Below are 18,977 nucleotides of genomic sequence, written 5' to 3'. Positions count from 1 at the left end.
GCTCGCCGACATGCTGGCACCCTGATGGCTCCCGAAGACTAGAACAGCGCATCTGGTCGCTACCCGCACCCGAACCGGCATCCCGCTAACCCGCATCCAGACCATTCACCTGCCCCTCATCATGTTTTCTAGCCTCAAGTCCACCCCACTCTCCGTCTTCGCTTCTCCCTGTGCTTTCCACCCTGCTGCTAGACGGACTTTCGCATCATCCGCAGCCATGGCCAACAACACCAAGGCCTTCTTTGACGTCCAGTACACCGCTGTGGGCTCCAGTGCCCGTAAGTAGACCCGTTCCGATATGCGCATATTTCGGGGGTTTTTCCCCCCCATTTTCTCGCACCTCCCCTCTCCGTCTTGCTCCCAATGGCCTCATTTTTATGAGCAACTGATTTTTCAGATTGCTTTCACTTGTCTGTATCGATGCTGACTTCCAATTATAGCCAAGACCGGTCGTATCAACTTCAACCTCTACGAGAAGGACGTCCCCAAGACCGCCAAGAACTTCCGTGAGCTCTGCAAGCTCCCCAAGGGCGAGGGCTACAAGGGCTCCGTTTTCCACCGTGTTATCCCTCAATTCATGCTCCAGGGTGGTGACTTCACCCGCGGCAACGTGAGTGCTCTTGAAGGAATCTGTGTCGACAAGCGCCGCGGCTAACCGAAATCTGTTCATAGGGTACCGGTGGTCGCTCCATCTACGGTGACAAGTTCGCCGACGAGAACTTCATCTACAAGCACGACCGCCCCGGTCTGCTCTCCATGGCCAACGCTGGTCCCAACACGTTAGTGCCTCCTATAGCTCCCGTCCGCTTCGCTGCTCCAGCGATACTGACAGACTTTCTCTAGCAACGGTTCCCAGTTCTTCGTCACCACCGTCGTCACCTCTTGGCTCGATGGCCGCCACGTCGTCTTCGGCGAGGTCGCTGACGAGGAGTCCATGAAGGTTGTCAAGGAGATTGAGGCTCTCGGCTCTTCCTCCGGCTCCATCCGCTCCAACACCAAGCCCACCATCGTTGAATGCGGCGAGAACTAAATCGCGACACCGTCCGTGATCTACCCAGGCCTAGCGACGAAGCTTTAGTCTGAACATGTATTTTTTTAAGCCCATCTCCCTCTCGCTTTTGCCTGGTCGATGAAAAATGCGTCTGGCCGGCTTCGTGTCTGGTGGGTTTCGCTGCTCTTCACATTGTAATTTAGACAGTCTACTCAGCTATTTATGCATCCTCCTTGCGGCAGGGCTCTCCTTGTGTAAGGTTTAGAATCATAGTGATGTCTTCACATGTTGGCCCTATCGAGTAAATACGGCGCGCGGGAGCTTCGCGACTTGCGACTTGCGACTCGTTGAGTGTAGATCGTCGCTCCCGATTAGGAGAGCTTGGAATAGTCGAGGTATTCGGTTGGGGGAACCCTGACTATAGATGCTTGGCTTTCCAAGGTATATGAACTAGACAGAAATGTTGTGTGGTTGAATAGTTGAGAGAGCTATCGTCCATCCATGGATGCCAAGCTTTTATGTGGAGTATTAGTACTTGTCTGTCAAAATGGACACATCGAGCCAGCCAATCAGAGTAGACCTAAGTGACTCGCAAAATATACTTTGCAATAAATTCAAAAGGCACAGGAATAGGAGTTTCTAGATATTGTGGCAATCAAGGTTATTGTAAGTTCTTGTCTAAGTATACTTTTCATGCCCTGGTCTACTTCTTTCTATAGGTGGTTGACCAGAGCAAGAAAAGGAAACAAAAGATAGATCAAAATTGATCAGAACAAAGAAAACTGACAGGAGGGGGAAAAGAAAATCAAAAAAGAGTAGCACGTCTTGGTTTCGATCCAAGGGCCTGTGAATGTTAGTGAATGGTAGTGAGGTTGCTGTTGAGGAAGGTACACACCTCCAGGTTATGAGCCTCTATGTTCTGTTAGCGTGGCTTCTCAAACGGGATTGTCAGCTGACTTACGGCGCTCTTCCGCTGAGCTAACGTGCTAATCTTGAAATGTATGTCTTTGATTTAAAATATAGAGGAAGAACGTCTCTATAAGTGGTGAAAGATGCACAGAAACATCTTCCAACAATGTGAATTGCAGATCAGCTGGACCCACATAGTACATAGTAATTGGTCAGAACAGCACCAAGCTCTTTTTACTGTGGACCACCCTTTGATCATCCCCACAATCATGCACTTGACTAAGGTACAGTCCCAAAATTACCAGGGTTCCCTATAAGGCTCACCCCCCTCAGTGAAGCTATTCAGGCTCTACATATACAAATCGCTCGATTCTAAAAAATTCAGGGTACACTCGGTAAGATCTCAAGTAATACTAGTTACGATTTATTTTATTGACAATGATGAATTTCAATTTCTTAATCTCTATTCCGAATCCATTAAAACCCGCCCTGGAACTCTAACTTGAAACTCAAGCCTTTCCACTGAATAATTTAGTGATACGCAAGTTGTTATATTCCCAAGCCGTAATGTCCTCGTAATGACACGGCGTTGCAGGTGTAATAAACTTATTGAAAGGGAATAGCGAAGCTGTGCGATTGGGCTTCGCAAAATAAGCAATCGAGAACCTCTCAGGAATGATCTCTTCCGAGCCAACCTTGACCGTCGGAGGATATGTGACCCGATGGACTGCAGCCCGGAAAGTGTCATTTGTCAACCGCTGCAATGAGTCGCCGATGTTCAGAATGATCTCTGACTTATCCGCAGACTCTACTCCTCGGAAGGTGCCCAGGTTCTGTTGGTCCTCTACCTGTAGTCCACCAACTGAGTCTTGGAACAGCATGGTGATGGTGCCGAAATCTGTGTGATCAGCAATGCGTGTTGCAGTGCCATCACTTAATTCTGATGCAGGGATTGCTGGGTAGTGAAGTAGGCGAAACTCATTTTCGCCTTTGCTGTGTAGCATTTTCATCTCATCCTCGGGGATTCCAAGGGCAATGGCGAGCGCGGCTAAGATTTCGAGCTCGACTTTGAAAGCACTTTCGTAAAAGCCTTCCATGAACTTCCGGAATCCGGGAACTTTCTCCTCTGGTACCCAGATGTTGTCGACGAGATCATCATGCGCCGAGCCGATGTCAATGGTTTCCTGTTTGGTGCCATTAGCATACTGGCTTGAATGGTTTTGGTTGGACAACATACTTTGATATCTCGCACTTGCTTCCCCTCAGACACGCCTTTCTCATACCCACTAATACTTCCGACTGACTCCTGTCCAACGTAGCTGTACCCGCGGTTTGGGGTAGACTCGGGAGGGTGCTTCGCGATCATCTTGTCCTCTAACGGAAGTGCAAAGAATTTTTTGGTCTAAGGACATTGGTTAGCTTAGATCATTTCTCTCAGAAAAATTCTACTCACATAGTCAAACATCTCTGCAATGAGCTCTGCAGGGAGACCGTGGTTCTTCAATTTGGCAACACCTCGGGTCTTCAATGTGGCGAGCAATGCCGCTGAGACGGCTTTACTCTCCTCTGGGGCTTCCCTTCAATAGAGAAAAGTCGATTGCTTCGGACATCTTGTGGTTCGTGGGAAGGCAACTTTGCTCTAATTGTGTTGCTGATAAATTTCCTGAGGTATCTAGGTACTAGTATTCTTTGAAGACGTGTTCACTCACAGATAGTGAATTTGTTGAAGAGATGGAGCACCGAATTTATAGTTCGGTTGAGCAAGAACTCCACAAACATGAATTGTGGGGTAGAACATTATTATAGAAAGTAATGATTGATATGACATCCCAAGAGATCATCACCTTCCGATCTTGTAGAATCGGACCAAGCATTGAGGCTTAATTACTTTCTCGCACAAGCGGCGGGATCCACCATTCCTGTCCCGATCACTTTCCTTAACAACGCATCTGCCAATGGAGATCCGTGAAATTATTGTGGGTCCACATCGTCACTGGAAGGTGAAGATAACAAGGAACACAATTGTTTTACAAGGGTCGCCTCCCTTTTATCTTTGCGAAAGACTTGTGAATGATTTCCCTCCATCTAATTTGCATTCTTGTCCAAGATATCTACACGACCAATTTTTTGTAACGCTGATACCTACGAACAAGTGGCTCAAACCGCGGAGTCAACCTGTGGAGAAGATCCGGTTGAGAATTAAAATCTATTTCCAAGGTCAAGGCCCATTATTGATTATTGGAATTCATTATATTGACAAGGCCAGATAGGCTTTCTTTTCAAGAAAATAAAAAACAGGCCACTCTGTGCTCTGGGGGCCTGATTGAACCAATTACGACAAATCAGAGGGTCATTAATGCTGTGTCGCCCGATATACGAATAATTTACGGCAGCGTTGGAACTTCATATTTCCAACGATCAAATCCCCTTGTCTTGCACTGCACAGAATCTGGGACAATCAATATTACTAGTACAATAACTAGTATGAAGAGGGGGTGGGAAGCGGGGTTCTTGGCCAGCTCATTTCCCAACTCCCACCATCCCGGGCGTCCGACGGCAATTTCCCAGGCTAGTCTTACGCCGGCGTCCCTTTACGAAATAATGGTTGCACGCAAAATCCACCTAAAGAATGTTAAGCAAGCTTAATGAGCCATTGCGACCACTGGGGCCCTTATCTGGGACTCTTGCGAGTTCCTATGTCCCCGTCATTCTATCTGATTGGCCGGGCAGAGACTCGGCTCTGTCTAACAAGATCACCCTAGGCTCACAAAATTCAGAGCTACGTCGAAATTCCCGGGCGCCGAGCCAGTGATAATCACATATATCCACTATTCTGAGTCTTCCGGCCCACCCATTATCATCTCTTGGCTCTTCTGAGACTAGTCCCATCTTGAGTTGTGTACGATAGAATGAAACCGCAACCTCAGTGCATTAGCGTCGCAGAGCTGTAGTTCCGGGTATAATGTGATCGCAATGGAACATAAAAGGGGCTTCATGTCGTGCTGGGGTCAGTGTCTGTGGTTTTACTTTCCATCCCCGTCTCCCACCGTTCGCCATGCATTCTCTTCTGTATATAGCGTCGTCCATGCTCTACGCATCCGCTGTACATGGAGCTATACCCCCGAAGCCCGTTCCACCACCATCTTCAGCGGAATTGGTTTCTTTTACTGGTAATTCCACATTTCAGCAGCTAATTGATCACGAAAACCCACACCTCGGAACATTTTCCCAGCGTTACTGGTGGAACTCAGAATGGTGGTCAGGGGAAGGCTCACCGGTAGTTCAGACTTTTGACCTTTTTTTTGGTTCGACAAAGCACTGATATGAAGAGATATAGGTTGTGCTTTTTACTCCCGGCGAGAGTGCAGCTGATGGTTATGGTGGTTACTTAACAAACAAAACCCTTACGGGTCGTCTTGCAAAGGAACTAAAAGGAGCAGTGCTAATGATCGAACGTAAGACCTGAAATATACCGGCGGCCGGATAATTGCGGAAATTAACTTGTTCAGATCGTTACTGGGGTCAATCTTCCCCATACGATGATCTAACGACGGAAAATTTAAGGTACCTTACATTGGCGAATTCTATTGCCGATCTCACATATTTTGCGAAAAATGTGAACCTCTCTTTCGACACCAACAGCAGTAGCAATGCTCAAAATGCGGTATGCTCCTCAATCTGAAGAGATATCGTGACCCCAAACTAATACGGCCTCGACAGCCGTGGGTCCTCAGTGGAGGGTCCTATAGTGGTGCTCTCTCAGCCTGGACCGAATCGACTTCCCCAGGTACTTTCTGGGCCTACCATGCATCAAGTGCACCTGTACAGGCTATTTATGACTTCGTACGTTGTATCACTGATCCGAAGATACGAATTGACTAACTAGGGTAACCAGTGGCAATATTTTACTCCTGTGCAAGAAGGAATGCCACAAAATTGCAGCAAAGATATCACGAGAGTAATTGATTATGTCGACAGTATCGGAAAATCAGGGTCAAAGCATCAAGTTCAGAAGCTGAAAGATTTGTTTGGCCTCGGCGATGTTGAGCACTTTGATGATTTTGCAAGGTAAAGCCAAACTCTTTTGAAGAAGAGGTATTATGACTAACAGTAAGAAGTGCGCTCCAGAATGGGCCCTGGCTATGGCAATCAAACACTTTCTATACCGGCTACTCGGAGTTTTATCAATTTTGTGACTATGTTGAAGTCGGTCATCTACTTCAAAACCTACTCTCGTTTGGTGCTAATATCGCAGCAGAATGTCCAGAAGGGATCCAAACGCCTCCCAGGCCCTAACGGCGTTGGCCTGAACAAAGCCCTCCATGGCTATGCCAAGTGGTTTAAGGACATTTACTTTCCAGGATGTAAGCCAATTCCAGGTTCAAGAAGAATGATCAAGTATTTACATAGCATACAGCATGTTCCAAATATGGCTATTGGACCGATAATAGTACTACAGCATGCTACGACACTCACAATGCATCTAGTCCCCTCTTCACAGATCGATCCGTCGACAACGCCATCGATAGGCAGTGGCAGTGGTTTCTTTGTAACGAGCCTCTTTTCTACTGGCAAGAGTATGTTCTCTTGCGAGACCGGCTAATTTTCTTTTATCTGGGCCAGGTTCTGACTATTTCTCTTTTCCAGTGCTGCGCCGTCTAGCGTTTCAACTCTCGTCTCTCGTACAGTCAACGCAGAGTACTGGCAAAGGCAATGTCCATTATTTTTCCCAGAGGTCAACGGCCATACTTTCGGTAGCGCAAATGGGAAAACAGCGGGGGATGTGAATTCATGGACCAATGGTTGGGATTTGACCAATACGACCAGACTCATCTGGGCAAACGGGTACGTCTCCTCTGATCCGTAGACAACTTGAAGGGTTACAATCCTGATACTATCAACAGACAATTTGATCCTTGGAGAGATTCCGGTGTGTCCTCAATCTCTCGTCCAGGTGGTCCACTTCAATCAACGGCATCAGCCCCTCTTCATGTTATTCCGGGGGGGATTCCATTGCTCCGACCTCCTTCTGAAGAATGGTGCTGCAAACAAGGGTGTCCAGGATATTATTGATGCAGAGGTCGCTCAGATCAAAACCTGGGTGAAGGAATACTATCATTGAAGAACATTGTACAGTAACTTGGAGTACATCTAGTTGCTCGAGAAGTGGGCTATATCGGGGCTTGTTTCTGGGTTGGCGGAGCCTTGTTTCGCCTCAACGGCAGGTCTCTCCGAGACCATCAACAAGTTCCGAGTATTTAACAACCAAGTCTCCCTCCCAAAAAGCAAAGCAAAGGAAAGCTTTAAAATTTAAAATTTAGCTGCTTCGTCTTCAATTAATTTTCATAAATACGGGTCTAACACCTCTGCCCTCCCAGAGGCAACCCCCTTTTGGAAGATACATATGAAACGATGACCCATATGGAATTATTCTGAACTTTACTCAACCTGGCACATCTGATGTAGAGCTCAAATCGCAAGTGTGGTCTTGAATGAAAGGTTATTAGACGAAACCTATCGTCGAGATATGGTCGGGCGTGATAACCCCGCATGTTCTCGGAATCACATCCCTTTCCTGAACAACTGGACCAAATAGCTGCGGGGCTCCCCCATGAGAGCAAAGTCATGTAAATCATTATCATTAGAAACATTACCTTCTCTATCTGAAATACAACAGTTTCAGTCATCCGGTCTGACTTGCACTATTGACCTGCAATCTCCCAATATTTGTGTGTTATGCAGAATCGCAGGGAACCCCAACGACGATCTCCGGTTACTTCCACGAGCTCCACTTTACCTCGAATTACTCGTACAGGCAAATCGCGAGCCAACCCCTCAGTACATCGCTTGACATTCATTGATAGCCACCAAGGTGTTCGCAGGCTAAGCGCCGAAAATGCGGCGAAGCATCGCCATGCAATCTTTACGGGTTTGTTCTTGCTAGGGTACTCAGAACTTCTTTTCAAACCCACTGACTCTCCAATTCAATGAACAGAAGCCGAGCGTCGTCATATGAGCGAGGAACTTATTGATTCTATATATGGCCGAGATCCTGACCAAGTCTTACTAGATTTGGAAAGATTCGAGCTCAGCACAAGTACTATTGCGTCTTTCTCTCTGTTCCGCGGTCCTTTCGGGGTTTCAAAACTTGACCAATCGCCGGAGACAGAAAACACAAGCCCCGAGGAAGAAGAGGAAGCAATACTTCCGATTGAAGACTGGCTTATAGAGCCAAATTCTTTATCGCCTACATTAGTGCAGTCTGGCTACTCCAGCCTTTTCCATGGCTTCCATGATGCCCTAGACCACGACCCAATATCATGGGACCTAATAGCATCAGAAATCAAAGAGAGCGAAGAGTCTATTCGGCCGCCGCAGCCGCCGTTGGAATTCCTCCCCATGGCTCTCAATGGAAATACGGAGGTATGGCCTCTTCTATCACACTACAGAGATAGAGTTGTTCCTTTGATATCGCCATTCGAGCATGGCCAAGAGGTCCCTTGGAAAAACCTAGTTGTGCCTTGTGCAGTCAGCACACTCGGAGAGACTATAATGAGCGGCACTGCCTCTAATGCACGTCTCGCGCTATTGAATTCCCTTTTGAGTGCGAGCTCATTTCATCTGGGCCAACATTCAGCAACGTGCATTGATCACTGGACCGAGACCGGGAATTCCTACTTGAAGCTTGCTCAGCACCATTTGATTCAATGTGTCGAGGAAGCAAATATGTCTTCCCCAAGACGGAGCAAGTATAAGGAAGTGTTGATGGCATTATTAAGCCTTTCTACTGCTTACGTATGTATCACAACGGTTGTGATACTGGACTTGCATGTGGAACTAATTTTCAATACAGATGATAAAGGGAGACTCAGAGAAGCGAATATCATGCTTGATTCAAGCAGAGAGATTTATCAGTGTCAATGGCTTCACGCAGACTACTGTTTCCTCCAAACGAAGAGCCCTGCACCACTGTTATGCGTATATGCGCATAATGGCCGAAACAACAAGTATTGACAGCTTATGTGCAAATATGGCCAACACCAACATATCAGACAACGACGCGCCCCAAGAAGCCTTCCGAATCTATCCTGGCGTTACATTCTCTGGCGACATCATGGCCATGGAAAAGGACCCCAATGTAGCGCAGCGTGATCTTCATCTAGCGATTCCAGGTCGATGGAGCTTGACTCTATTTCCTAAGATGTATGGAGTTACTGAGAGCTTTCTGATGCTTCTCTCGCAGGTGATCCGTCTTGCCAATGAAAGAGACCTATCTATGACCGAGGATGGAGCAGGGGGATTGGAGCTGAAGGAATTTTGGGTTCGAGCAAAAGTGTTGGAGAAGGGTATACATCTCCTTGTCTCATCATGTCGAACAGGCAGTATACTAGTTGACAGATTCGAGGGGGAGAGTCAATTTGAAAGTGCGCGGGCACGGGCAATGTACACTGCCCTACTGGTCTACTTCCATCGCCGCATATACGATCTCGATGCCGTTCTTTTACAAAAAGAAGTCGACGCAGTGAAGGATTCCTTGACAAGAGCCCAAGAGGTGGCAGATCGCCATTATGGAAGCACAGCTACTCTGATATGGCCTGCTTTCATTGCCGCATGTGAGGCCGTCGGCCCGGAATCGGAGTTGTTCTTTTCCTCGTGGTTCGATTCCTGTTACACAGCAACTGGTCTCCGAGATGTGTCACTTGCAAAGCAAGTTATTGCGATGATATGGACTAGGAGAAGAGAGACTGGTCTTGATGGATACAGCTGGCCAGAAATTTTGCGAACCAAGAAGATACGGCTGATGTTTATATGATGAAAGCCCATGCCCATTTGGATAATGATATTGTGTATTTTTGATCACACCCAGGATAAAAATGTTGATTAAGAATATCATTATTGCAGAAGAAACCATCCGACTGATTGTGAAAAAATGTAGTTCATTAGGTCAAACACACACGTATTGCGATATCGTTATTAAAACTTCAAGCGAAATTTCCACAGAGAATGGACCAGATTAACCACAGCACTTTGTAACTTGGCAGGCATCATTTCTGAAATTTCGAGTACTTAAATCAGCATTTTCATTTCACTCATGCAACACAACACTCCTTCCCCAGGGACTGACTTACTGCTTGTCCAAAGACACATATTCCCATGAAAAGATCAAAGACCCCAGAAATGCGCCCAGGAAGATGCAAATGATAATGTATCCGTTGTAATACATTGCAAGTAGCATTACAATGTAGGCCACGCCAAACTGAAAGGTGTGGAGCAAGGCACGCACCACTTGCTCGATGGGTGACGGACGGTGACGGATGTCCTGCGAAGGAAAACAGGCCACGCGAGGGGACGCGGGGACACCATTTTCCCACTGCTGCTGATTCACTGGTTTAGGCTTAGGAAAGACAGAGAACCAGGGGCTTTTATGGCTCGGATCGAGTGATTGGTCTGCTCGATTGGCAACGGCAGTAGCAGTGATCTGGGGTTCACCAGAGGTATTCTCGTTTGATGATCCAGGAGACGGAAGAATAGGATCCTGTTGATCCACTGCTGGTCTTGATTCTGCTGCTGCTTGGTGACAGCCATTCTCCCCCGTCTTTGGGAGCAGGCTTGCTCCAAAAGCACCGTTTCCGGGGAGTTTCTTGGTCGTCGGATCCTCAGCATTTCCCTCGAGGGTACTCTCATGCAGATACATGCGACGTTGGCGTGCTCGGCGTAGGATAAAAGCATCATATTCCCTACCCAAACGACGGAGAGCTTCCAAGCACAGAACGAGGCAGATGACACCGATGCAAGAGCCAGCGAACATACCGCGCGATTTGATTTGCCAGGAATGCGCGAGGAAGCCTAAAGAGGAAGCGTTAGGATGTTTTGGAACAGTGTGACACAGGTTCATAGGAAATGACACGTACAGGCATCGATTGTGTACCAATTCCATAACATCTAAACAGTGGATTGTCTCAGTAAGATCTCCCAGTACTGCTCCTTGGAACATGGTTTCTGGTCAACTCACATCAATCTTGCAAGACGAACCCATCATGCCGGGCATTGATGTCATCGCAGGCATCCCGGGCATTTGCCCTGTTGTATTCGAAGGGTTCATACCCATGGTTGTCGGGAAAGCCATTGGTGACATACCCGTCGGCATGGATCCTGTTGCCTCCATGCTGAACACCAGGAAAAAGCGGAAAACGAAATGACGGAGATTGGTCCTGGGGTTGCTTAACGAGCTGTAAGGCTCAGAGGCAGGTCGTGAAAGAGAAAGAGAGAGAGAGAGAGAGAGAGAGAAGGAAAATTGGGAGGGAAGAAGGGAAGGAAAGGTGGAAAGGTTACAGTTTTTGCCTCAGGGTAGGGCAGTGAAAGGTGCCACGAGGTGAATTGAGCAGATTTCAAGTTGATTTTTGATTTTGGCAGGTAAATAAGAAATCATGACACGCCCATTAACGCCAACAGATGCACTGGGTATCAGTTTCACTCCCACGGTTCATCCCCGATTCGACCCTTTGATCACGCCCTCCAACAACTCGCGGATCTGGTTACATCCGTCCATCCCAACTGCCAGCATCGTCTCGATATAGGTAAAATGAACCTTAGAGTCCATGTTGAGCACGGCTACTTTAGTCTCTTCCTCTTCGTCCTCCATGTGGTTCTCTCCGACGGGTACGCATGTAGTAGTACCGACGGTGAGAAATGGCAGCTCTTGCTCCTCCGGAAGTGACAGATCCAGTAACGGGTCAAGTTCGTCGTTTCGAGGATCGCGAGGTGTAGATGCGCTCCCACTCATTCCCGACGTGCATCCAGTGAGTAGTCCAGGCATGGGGATACCTGCATCGACCAGGGCCAGAGTGCAAGCATTGATCGCAGCCGCCAGCAAGGATCCGTCGGCAGAGAGGACTGAAACATGGATGCTGATTGTACTGTGCGGGTAGAGGTAGGTGTGTAGATGCGACTGGAAAGCCGCGCGCAAAGTAGTCGCGATTCGTGAGGATTGTCTACACAGAGTTGTTAGCATGCGCCAGTAAAGAGTGGCAGCAGAATTCCACGAGCATAGGCCAGCTGCCAGAATATCCCGAGCTTCTAAAGGGGGTAGGGGTAATTACTTGTCACTTCCTCCTGCTTTCCTCCTGCGATCCACGCTAGCAAAACCAGCCACATTGACGTCTACCTCGACGATGGCACCTGCACTGCCAGCGGCACCACTAGCCTCGCCCCGACGGCCCTCGGCAGGACCGTGAACAGAGCACATAATCGCAGTGTTTCCCATTGAGAGGTAGGATGATCCAGAGCTGGCCGGGTTGGTCGAGATTTGCGCTTGCAGCAAGCGGAGCTCGTTCCATCGGCGACCATCCAGGCGCAGCCGGGTCAGAGGGTATGTGGTCGAGGTATCAAGAGGCATGTTGGCTAAAGCGCTCTTGTAAAATACGGAGAGATATCGGGAACCGTAAATAAATCGCAAAGCAAGCTTGTCAAGCTCTATCGGGACCTGATGAAGTGGGATGTCAATTAGCCTATCGCTGTCACCACATAGCATAAGAAACCGAAGGAACTTGAAACCCACAGGGAAATGCTATGATGACGTGTAAGTAAGTCCCGCCTAGAACCTTGTGATTGCCCAATGTCGGTCAGAAAGGTCGTGTGGTCGCCTTAAAGAGATCAAAAGTTTGTGGTTGGAGACGCCAGCTTTTTTTTTTCCGGCCGATCGGGAATGACATCGCCCTTTCTGAACTTCTCCGCCTTTGCTCCCCCTTCGCGACTCCGAGAAGCTTACACCCTCAACACGATTCGACCTGTGCTCAACTATGCAGAGAAGTGAATATGAATAGCCTCGGAGCTGGTACAGAGATTATTTCTATCGACTCGTCCGACGACGACGATTTGGAACCGACGCGGTACTCGCGCGCGGCTATCTCAGGTATGCATGCATGGCATGTCGCATGCTCCACTTCACTCACAGCTCACTATCTCCAAGGCAGAAATCGTGAAGACATTAAAATCGAAAAAGGTCCTCAGTCTGAACCAGTAAAGGTTCAATTTGATGACAGTGACGACGATTTCAATGATGGCGAGGCTGCATACAAGAAGTTCAAAGACCGCAAATCTACAAAACGAAGACGGAACGCAGCTGCAACTCGCAAAGCAAAGCAAAAATTCCCCAAGATAGAAGAATCTGGAGATGGCGTGGTGTCAACCTCATCAACACAAGGGGGTTTATCCATCGGAGCCAAGAAATACCTACAAGAACAACGCGACAATGTACCCTCCGAAGACGAACTCGCGGAGCCGCTTCCTGACTATCTTCAAAAACGGCGATCACAGTTCAATCGGAAAAGAGAACACCTCCAGGTACACGGTCTGAAAATTCCGCCTTCTTACGACGACATCGAGTTCTCTGATGACGAAAATCTCGAGTACCTGCAGGAAAGGCCATTCTTCCCGGATAGTGATCCACCCCGACCATATGAGGATATCGAACTTCCATGCTCACTTGGTCTGGTTCCCGCGGCTATCGGACGGTGGCTGCGACCTTACCAGGTAGACGGAGTGGCTTTCCTACATGAAATGTTTGTCTATCAAACGGGCGGTATCCTTGGTGATGACATGGGTCTGGGGAAGACTATTCAGGTCATTGCGTTCTTAACCGCGGCCTATGGCAAAACTGGTGATGAACGAGATTCCAAGCGGATGCGGAAAATGCGAAGAGTGGATAGTAACCCCTGGTATCCTCGCACCTTGATCGTTTGTCCTGGGTCCTTGAAATCGAATTGGCGAGCCGAATTTGACCGATGGGGGTGGTGGCACGTTGATGAGTACCACGGCCCAAACAAGGAGCTTGCCCTTGATGCCGCAAAGTCTGGACGAGTAGAAATTTTGATCATGACCTACGAAACCTACTCATTAAACAAGGATTTTGTCAACATGGTGGAATGGGACTGCGTGATTGCGGACGAGTGTCACAAAATCAAGGAACAAACGGCCGGAGTGACGAAGGCCATGAACGAAATCAACGCTCTTTGCCGTATCGGACTCACCGGTACAGCTATCCAGAATCGATACGAGGAGCTGTGGACACTTTTGAACTGGGCAAACCCTGGCAAGCTTGGTCCGATGTCTGAATGGAACACATTCATTGCGGAACCTTTGAAGGTCGGCCAATCACACACAGCAACCTGGAGTCAACTCCGCAGGGCTCGAAGAACTGCCCGAATGCTTGTCAAAAATTTGTTGCCGCGATTCTTCCTACGTAGGATGAAGACTTTGATCGCTGATCAGCTACCAAAAAAGAGCGACCGAGTGGTATTCTGCCCTCTGACAACCACGCAGGCAGAGGCCTATGAGAGCTTCCTAGGAAGCACCATTGTGGAGTACATCATGTACTCGACGGAAGACTGTGATTGTGGCTCGGGCAAGAGCTCTGGCTGGTGCTGTCGAAGAATCATTCCTGGAACAGATAGCACCTGGCAATCATTTGTATTTCCCGCCATAATGGTGCTGCAGAAACTTAGCAACCATCTTGCAATTCTCATGCCTCGACAAAATGACTCCTCAGAAAAGCAGGAAAAAGAGCTTGAGATGCTGCAGATAGCCTTACCAGATCAGTGGGAGGAATTGTACAAGTCCCGAGAATCCATTGTTAACTTTGCGAATCCCGAGCTCTGTGGCAAGTGGAAAGTCCTTCGAAGGCTCCTTAAGTGGTGGCACAAGAATGGCGATAAGGTCCTGGTCTTCTCGCACAGTGTCCGACTTCTGAAAATGCTACAAATGCTGTTCGTTAATACAAGCTATAACGTGAAGTATTTCGATGGATCCTTATCCTACGATGAGCGCGCTAAAGTCGTGGATGAATTCAATTCCGACCCGAAACAATTTGTGTTCCTGATTTCGACCAAGGCAGGTGGCGTCGGGCTAAACATAACATCGGCAAACAAGGTCGTTGTTGTGGACCCAAACTGGAACCCAGCGTATGACCTCCAGGCGCAAGATCGAGCCTATCGAATTGGACAGCAGCGTGATGTCGAGGTGTTCCGACTGGTCTCTGCTGGTACAATCGAAGAAATTGTTTATGCACGACAGATCTATAAACAACAACAGGGAGAGATTGGGTATACCGCAAGCTCTGAGCGCCGCTACTTCAAGGGCATCCAGGCTAAATCCGACCAAAAAGGCGAGATATTCGGCTTGAAGAATCTGTTCAAGTATGAGCATGAAATGCTTTTCCTTCGTGAGATCATCAACAAGACCAAGGTAGCCGAAAGCCTCGCTGGTGTGAACGTCATGGATTTCAAATTCAAAGAGGAGGATTTCGGTGCCGATGGTGTGCCAATGAAGGACGAAGATGACGGGATGAGTCAACTTGCTGCCGAGATCCGTGGCGAGAGAGATAAATACGATGACAATAGCATCAAACGCGAGGCTTCTCAAATTGACCCGATCCAGGCAATACTTGCTAACACGGGTGTGGAGTACACCCATCTGAACAACGAGGTGATTGGTCCCTCTCGAGTCGAAGAGCAGCTCAGCCGTCGTGCCCAGCAGGCTCCTGACGATCCGGCAGCGAATATCCAAGTTTTCGGGCACCTCGGCGCCACTTTTAGTGACTCGTAATGAAGGGGCTTGTTTTACGACGTCCATGTCCCAAACTTTCAGCGCATCAATATACCCCTTTGCTACTCTTTTCATAGCTCAAATGAAGATATGAGGTTGTCTATGGATATTCTTCTCCACTAATTTATTTGCGATTGTTTGGCATAGTAGAGTAGATGGATCGATGAATTGAAGGGAAGTAGTCCCCTAGCCCTTAGTGTAGAGTATGGAAATATTCTCATCTATACCGCTGCCAGCCTCATGATGACCGCGTCGTTGGCGTTAATCACGACGACTCCAGCAGCACAAAGCTCCTCTTTTGTCTTATTCCAGTCAGCGGGAACGACGCATTTAGTCCCATCTTCGATGAGCCAGCTTCGGAACCCAGCCTTGACAGCATCTAGTGCCGTGGATTTCACACAGTAGTCCCCAGCCAATCCCACTACGAAAACGTCTGTTACGGCTTTTGTCCGGAGTTCAAATGCCAGATCAACATCAACAGAGCCCCCGGCTCCTTTTAGTCCATGGTTGCCAAAGGCATCTGCGAAGGCAGAGTACATCTCGACCTGCGAGTTTTGGCCTTTGTGGACGAGCAAGTCCACGCGATTGCTCTCAATCTCTGGGATCAAAGCTGCACCATGGCTGTCTGCCATGCAGTGGATAGGCCAGAGGCGCTGTGGCTTCGTCTCGGTAGATTTTCCCGGGGCCGGGTTTTTCATTTCGATCAACGACACAAAGGGCTTGTTATTCGGTGCAGGGTGGTTGGCGGCGAAGGAGATATGATTTGCGGGGTGCCAGTCGAGCGTTGCAACGCGCGTCACGAAGCCAGGCTTGGCGAGGAGGTCATTGATTAAAGGGGCAATGGTCCGACCATCTTGCACAGCTAGAGATCCGTTCTATTTTCCGAGTCGTAGTGGGTTCACATCAGCACGATCGAGCTTGGAGCTATGGCCAGTACACTCACGGGTGGGCAGAAGTCCTCCTGCATGTCAACCACAATGAGAGCTGGCACAAATGGCCTGTTCTCTGCTCGTATAGAGTCATCTGCAGCTGCAGCTGCAGCTCCAGGTTTAGAGTCAGACGGCATGGAGTTATTTAGTATGGAGTATGAGTAGTACCAAGCGTGATCCAAGGTAGAGCCAAGACCTGGGGGTGCCACAGCTTAGTCATGCCGGCGCTAAAACAACCGAACTTGCCTGCCAACTTGAACTCTTCTCTTCTCTTTCTCCTCTCCTCTGTTTCTCCCCAAGGGCTACGGCCCCAATTGAGCATTTCATTGATTCTACAGAACATGAGCAGTAATTTCACGGTATGTCAATCATCTCCTACCTTAATCCCTCTCCATCCCCACTCCTTTACATGATGATCTTATATTTATTGGAGCTGTCTGAGCTTCGGCACTGCGGACAAACTCTTTATACGCTTTTTTATCTGAACTTCATTACCCTCACTTCTCTTGATGTACACCATCAATTTTGGAACTCATGCTAATTCCAAAATAAGTCAATAACAGGAGATTGTAAACCCATACTTGAGCCTCCTTGATCCATTTTCTCAAGGCAGAATCCGTTCCTCTCATAGTCCTCTTCTTTTTCTCTCAATTCCATAGTCTACTACTCTATTCCACACACATACACACCTACACCCACACACCACAACCATGGCGTATGATCCTCGCCTTGTCAACAGTGGGAGTACAACCCCCCCAAACTCCTCCCCCTCCTCCCCCACCGCCCGAATCAGCTCCCACCATGAATGAAACCACGGACACCATCCAGAACGAGGCTCCCACGGACTCGTGGAAGCTGAAATTCTGCACGGTATGCGCTTCAAATAACAACCGTTCGATGGAAGCCCACCTTCGCCTGGCTGGCGCTGCCGCTGCCTTCCCAGTCATCTCCTTCGGCACCGGTTCACTTGTCCGACTCCCAGGTCCGACAATCACCCAGCCCAACGTGTACAGCTTCAATACCACCTCCTACAACCAAATGTACGAGGAGCTGCACGATAAAGACGAGCGCCTGTACCGCACAAACGGCATCCTAAATATGCTCGACCGCAACCGCAACCTGAAATGGGGCCCCGAGCGCTTCCAGGATTGGGTCCCTGGCCTCCCGCGGGTCGAACACGTCTCCAAGGGCGACAAGGGCTCCCTAGGCACAGAATCAGGCGTCGTGGATGTGATCATAACTTGTGAAGAACGTTGCTGGGACGCCGTCGTCGACGACCTCATGAACAAAGGCAACACGCTCAACCGCCCGGTGCATGTCTTCAACGTTGATATTAAGGATAATCATGAAGAAGCGTTAGTGGGTGGCAATGCCATTCTGGATCTTGCGAATCGTCTCAATGAATCAGCCATTGCGCAGCGAGACCTTCATGGGCCTGGCGGATGGGAGAACGGGACAGGTGCAGCCCGTCTGAGTTTTGATGAAAGTGTCCCTGAGATCTTGGCAGATTGGCAGGAGAAGTATCCCAATCTGCCGGCGTTGTGGACTTTGGCGTGGCTATAGCGTTGTTTTGTCTGATACCCCCGGTTTCCGTTTGTGGATGATGTGATTCTCTGAATATTAATACGTTTTAACTCTCCACGCTGTAATACATACCAAGCCATCTGGCTTTAACTCCGACTCGGATTTTGTTAAGTTTTCAAAGAGCCTTTCGACAAAGAACCTAGCAGGAAAATGAATATTTTGACAACTATTAGAAAGCTATTCAAATTTCATAAACTATAATAACCTAGTAGTTATACTATATTGATATAGATACATATATTCAGAAATTACTATTCAAAGTAATGAATAGTTGTCAAATAGTTTTCAAATAGTTGTAGATTACAAAATAGTTGTCAAATAGCGGTGGATTGTCAAATGGTTTTCAAACGGTTTTCAAATAGTTGTGGATTATAAAATATTTATTAAATAGTTGTTGAATAATTGTAGATTATAATGTTAGAGTTAATTAATACCTACTTAGGCTAGGTATCTAGGTAGTAATATATATCTCTATGACCTTATCTCTATCTATAATACTTCCTACTTCTACTATATCCGACTTGGATATACCTGGCCTACACTCCGTTATTGTAAGGTCAGTTACGCATTGTTTATATACGCTTTTGCTTTATGCTCGCTAATACTACTCTCTCTATATAGGATTGTATAATATAGATAATAGTAATATAATAATTAGAAAGCTATAACTATTTACCTAGGTAGTAACTAATAATTATTTAATAACCCCTAGGAACCTACAACTATTTGATCACCCTTGAAAACCCACAACCATTTGAAAACCATTTATAACCTATACCTATTTCAAACCTATAACTATTTGTACCAAAAGCTTACGCGGCCATTGTCCTTTTTATATAACTATATTATTGAAAAGTTTGGTCAGATTAGGGTTTCTAATGGTTGTTAAAATACCGATTTTCCAGCCAGGAATCTCAAAAGCTTCCTATTGTTGCGTACTACAGAAGATCCAATCCTTACAA

The 18,977-nt window shown here is 47.7% G+C and overlaps 9 protein-coding genes across 9 annotated transcripts; 5 read left to right on the top strand and 4 right to left on the bottom strand.

The window, feature by feature from the left end:
• Nucleotides 1–121: 121 nt before the first annotated feature.
• cyp4 (peptidyl-prolyl cis-trans isomerase) lies at nucleotides 122–1,030 on the top strand (the record flags this gene model as incomplete). The annotated part of the gene is made up of 4 exons (XM_056633423.1): nucleotides 122–278; nucleotides 441–610; nucleotides 673–779; nucleotides 844–1,030. 4 exons carry the CDS (start codon nucleotides 122–124, stop codon nucleotides 1,028–1,030), a joined length of 621 nt encoding a protein of 206 aa, XP_056484043.1.
• A 1,379-nt stretch (nucleotides 1,031–2,409) lies between these two features.
• N7509_008785 (isopenicillin N synthase family dioxygenase) lies at nucleotides 2,410–3,698 on the bottom strand (the record flags this gene model as incomplete). The annotated part of the gene is made up of 4 exons (XM_056633422.1): nucleotides 2,410–3,105; nucleotides 3,138–3,302; nucleotides 3,354–3,477; nucleotides 3,610–3,698. The coding sequence occupies 4 exons, from the start codon at nucleotides 3,696–3,698 to the stop codon at nucleotides 2,410–2,412; spliced, it is 1,074 nt and encodes a 357-aa protein (XP_056484042.1).
• A 2,400-nt stretch (nucleotides 3,699–6,098) lies between these two features.
• N7509_008784 (Peptidase S28) lies at nucleotides 6,099–6,767 on the top strand (the record flags this gene model as incomplete). Its single annotated transcript, XM_056633421.1, has 3 exons — nucleotides 6,099–6,264; nucleotides 6,402–6,477; nucleotides 6,548–6,767. The coding sequence occupies 3 exons, from the start codon at nucleotides 6,099–6,101 to the stop codon at nucleotides 6,765–6,767; spliced, it is 462 nt and encodes a 153-aa protein (XP_056484041.1).
• An 869-nt stretch (nucleotides 6,768–7,636) lies between these two features.
• On the top strand, nucleotides 7,637–9,713 carry N7509_008783 (fungal specific transcription factor domain-containing protein; the record flags this gene model as incomplete). Its single annotated transcript, XM_056633420.1, has 3 exons — nucleotides 7,637–7,829; nucleotides 7,896–8,695; nucleotides 8,754–9,713. 3 exons carry the CDS (start codon nucleotides 7,637–7,639, stop codon nucleotides 9,711–9,713), a joined length of 1,953 nt encoding a protein of 650 aa, XP_056484040.1.
• Nucleotides 9,714–10,025: 312 nt separating this feature from the next.
• On the bottom strand, nucleotides 10,026–11,066 carry N7509_008782 (high-affinity Cu transporter CTR3; the record flags this gene model as incomplete). Its single annotated transcript, XM_056633419.1, has 3 exons — nucleotides 10,026–10,747; nucleotides 10,813–10,843; nucleotides 10,914–11,066. 3 exons carry the CDS (start codon nucleotides 11,064–11,066, stop codon nucleotides 10,026–10,028), a joined length of 906 nt encoding a protein of 301 aa, XP_056484039.1.
• Nucleotides 11,067–11,384: 318 nt separating this feature from the next.
• N7509_008781 (exosome non-catalytic core subunit SKI6) lies at nucleotides 11,385–12,296 on the bottom strand (the record flags this gene model as incomplete). The annotated part of the gene is made up of 2 exons (XM_056633418.1): nucleotides 11,385–11,892; nucleotides 12,001–12,296. 2 exons carry the CDS (start codon nucleotides 12,294–12,296, stop codon nucleotides 11,385–11,387), a joined length of 804 nt encoding a protein of 267 aa, XP_056484038.1.
• A 419-nt stretch (nucleotides 12,297–12,715) lies between these two features.
• On the top strand, nucleotides 12,716–15,502 carry N7509_008780 (putative DNA excision repair protein (Rad26L); the record flags this gene model as incomplete). Its single annotated transcript, XM_056633417.1, has 1 exon — nucleotides 12,716–15,502. One exon carries the CDS (start codon nucleotides 12,716–12,718, stop codon nucleotides 15,500–15,502), a length of 2,787 nt encoding a protein of 928 aa, XP_056484037.1.
• A 221-nt stretch (nucleotides 15,503–15,723) lies between these two features.
• On the bottom strand, nucleotides 15,724–16,568 carry N7509_008779 (nicotinamidase; the record flags this gene model as incomplete). The annotated part of the gene is made up of 2 exons (XM_056633416.1): nucleotides 15,724–16,377; nucleotides 16,446–16,568. 2 exons carry the CDS (start codon nucleotides 16,566–16,568, stop codon nucleotides 15,724–15,726), a joined length of 777 nt encoding a protein of 258 aa, XP_056484036.1.
• A 664-nt stretch (nucleotides 16,569–17,232) lies between these two features.
• Nucleotides 17,233–17,994, top strand: ssuA (RNA polymerase II subunit A C-terminal domain phosphatase; the record flags this gene model as incomplete). Its single annotated transcript, XM_056633415.1, has 1 exon — nucleotides 17,233–17,994. One exon carries the CDS (start codon nucleotides 17,233–17,235, stop codon nucleotides 17,992–17,994), a length of 762 nt encoding a protein of 253 aa, XP_056484035.1.
• Nucleotides 17,995–18,977: the final 983 nt, after the last annotated feature.

The sequence above is a fragment of the Penicillium cosmopolitanum genome (assembly GCF_028827165.1).
Source record: "Penicillium cosmopolitanum strain IBT 29677 chromosome Unknown utg000009l:1.0-9042332.0:1.0-9050551.0, whole genome shotgun sequence".
Taxonomy (NCBI): Eukaryota; Fungi; Ascomycota; class Eurotiomycetes; order Eurotiales; family Aspergillaceae; genus Penicillium; species Penicillium cosmopolitanum.
Note: the sequence above shows the minus strand (reverse complement) of the source record. Positions and strands in the feature narration are given on the sequence as shown.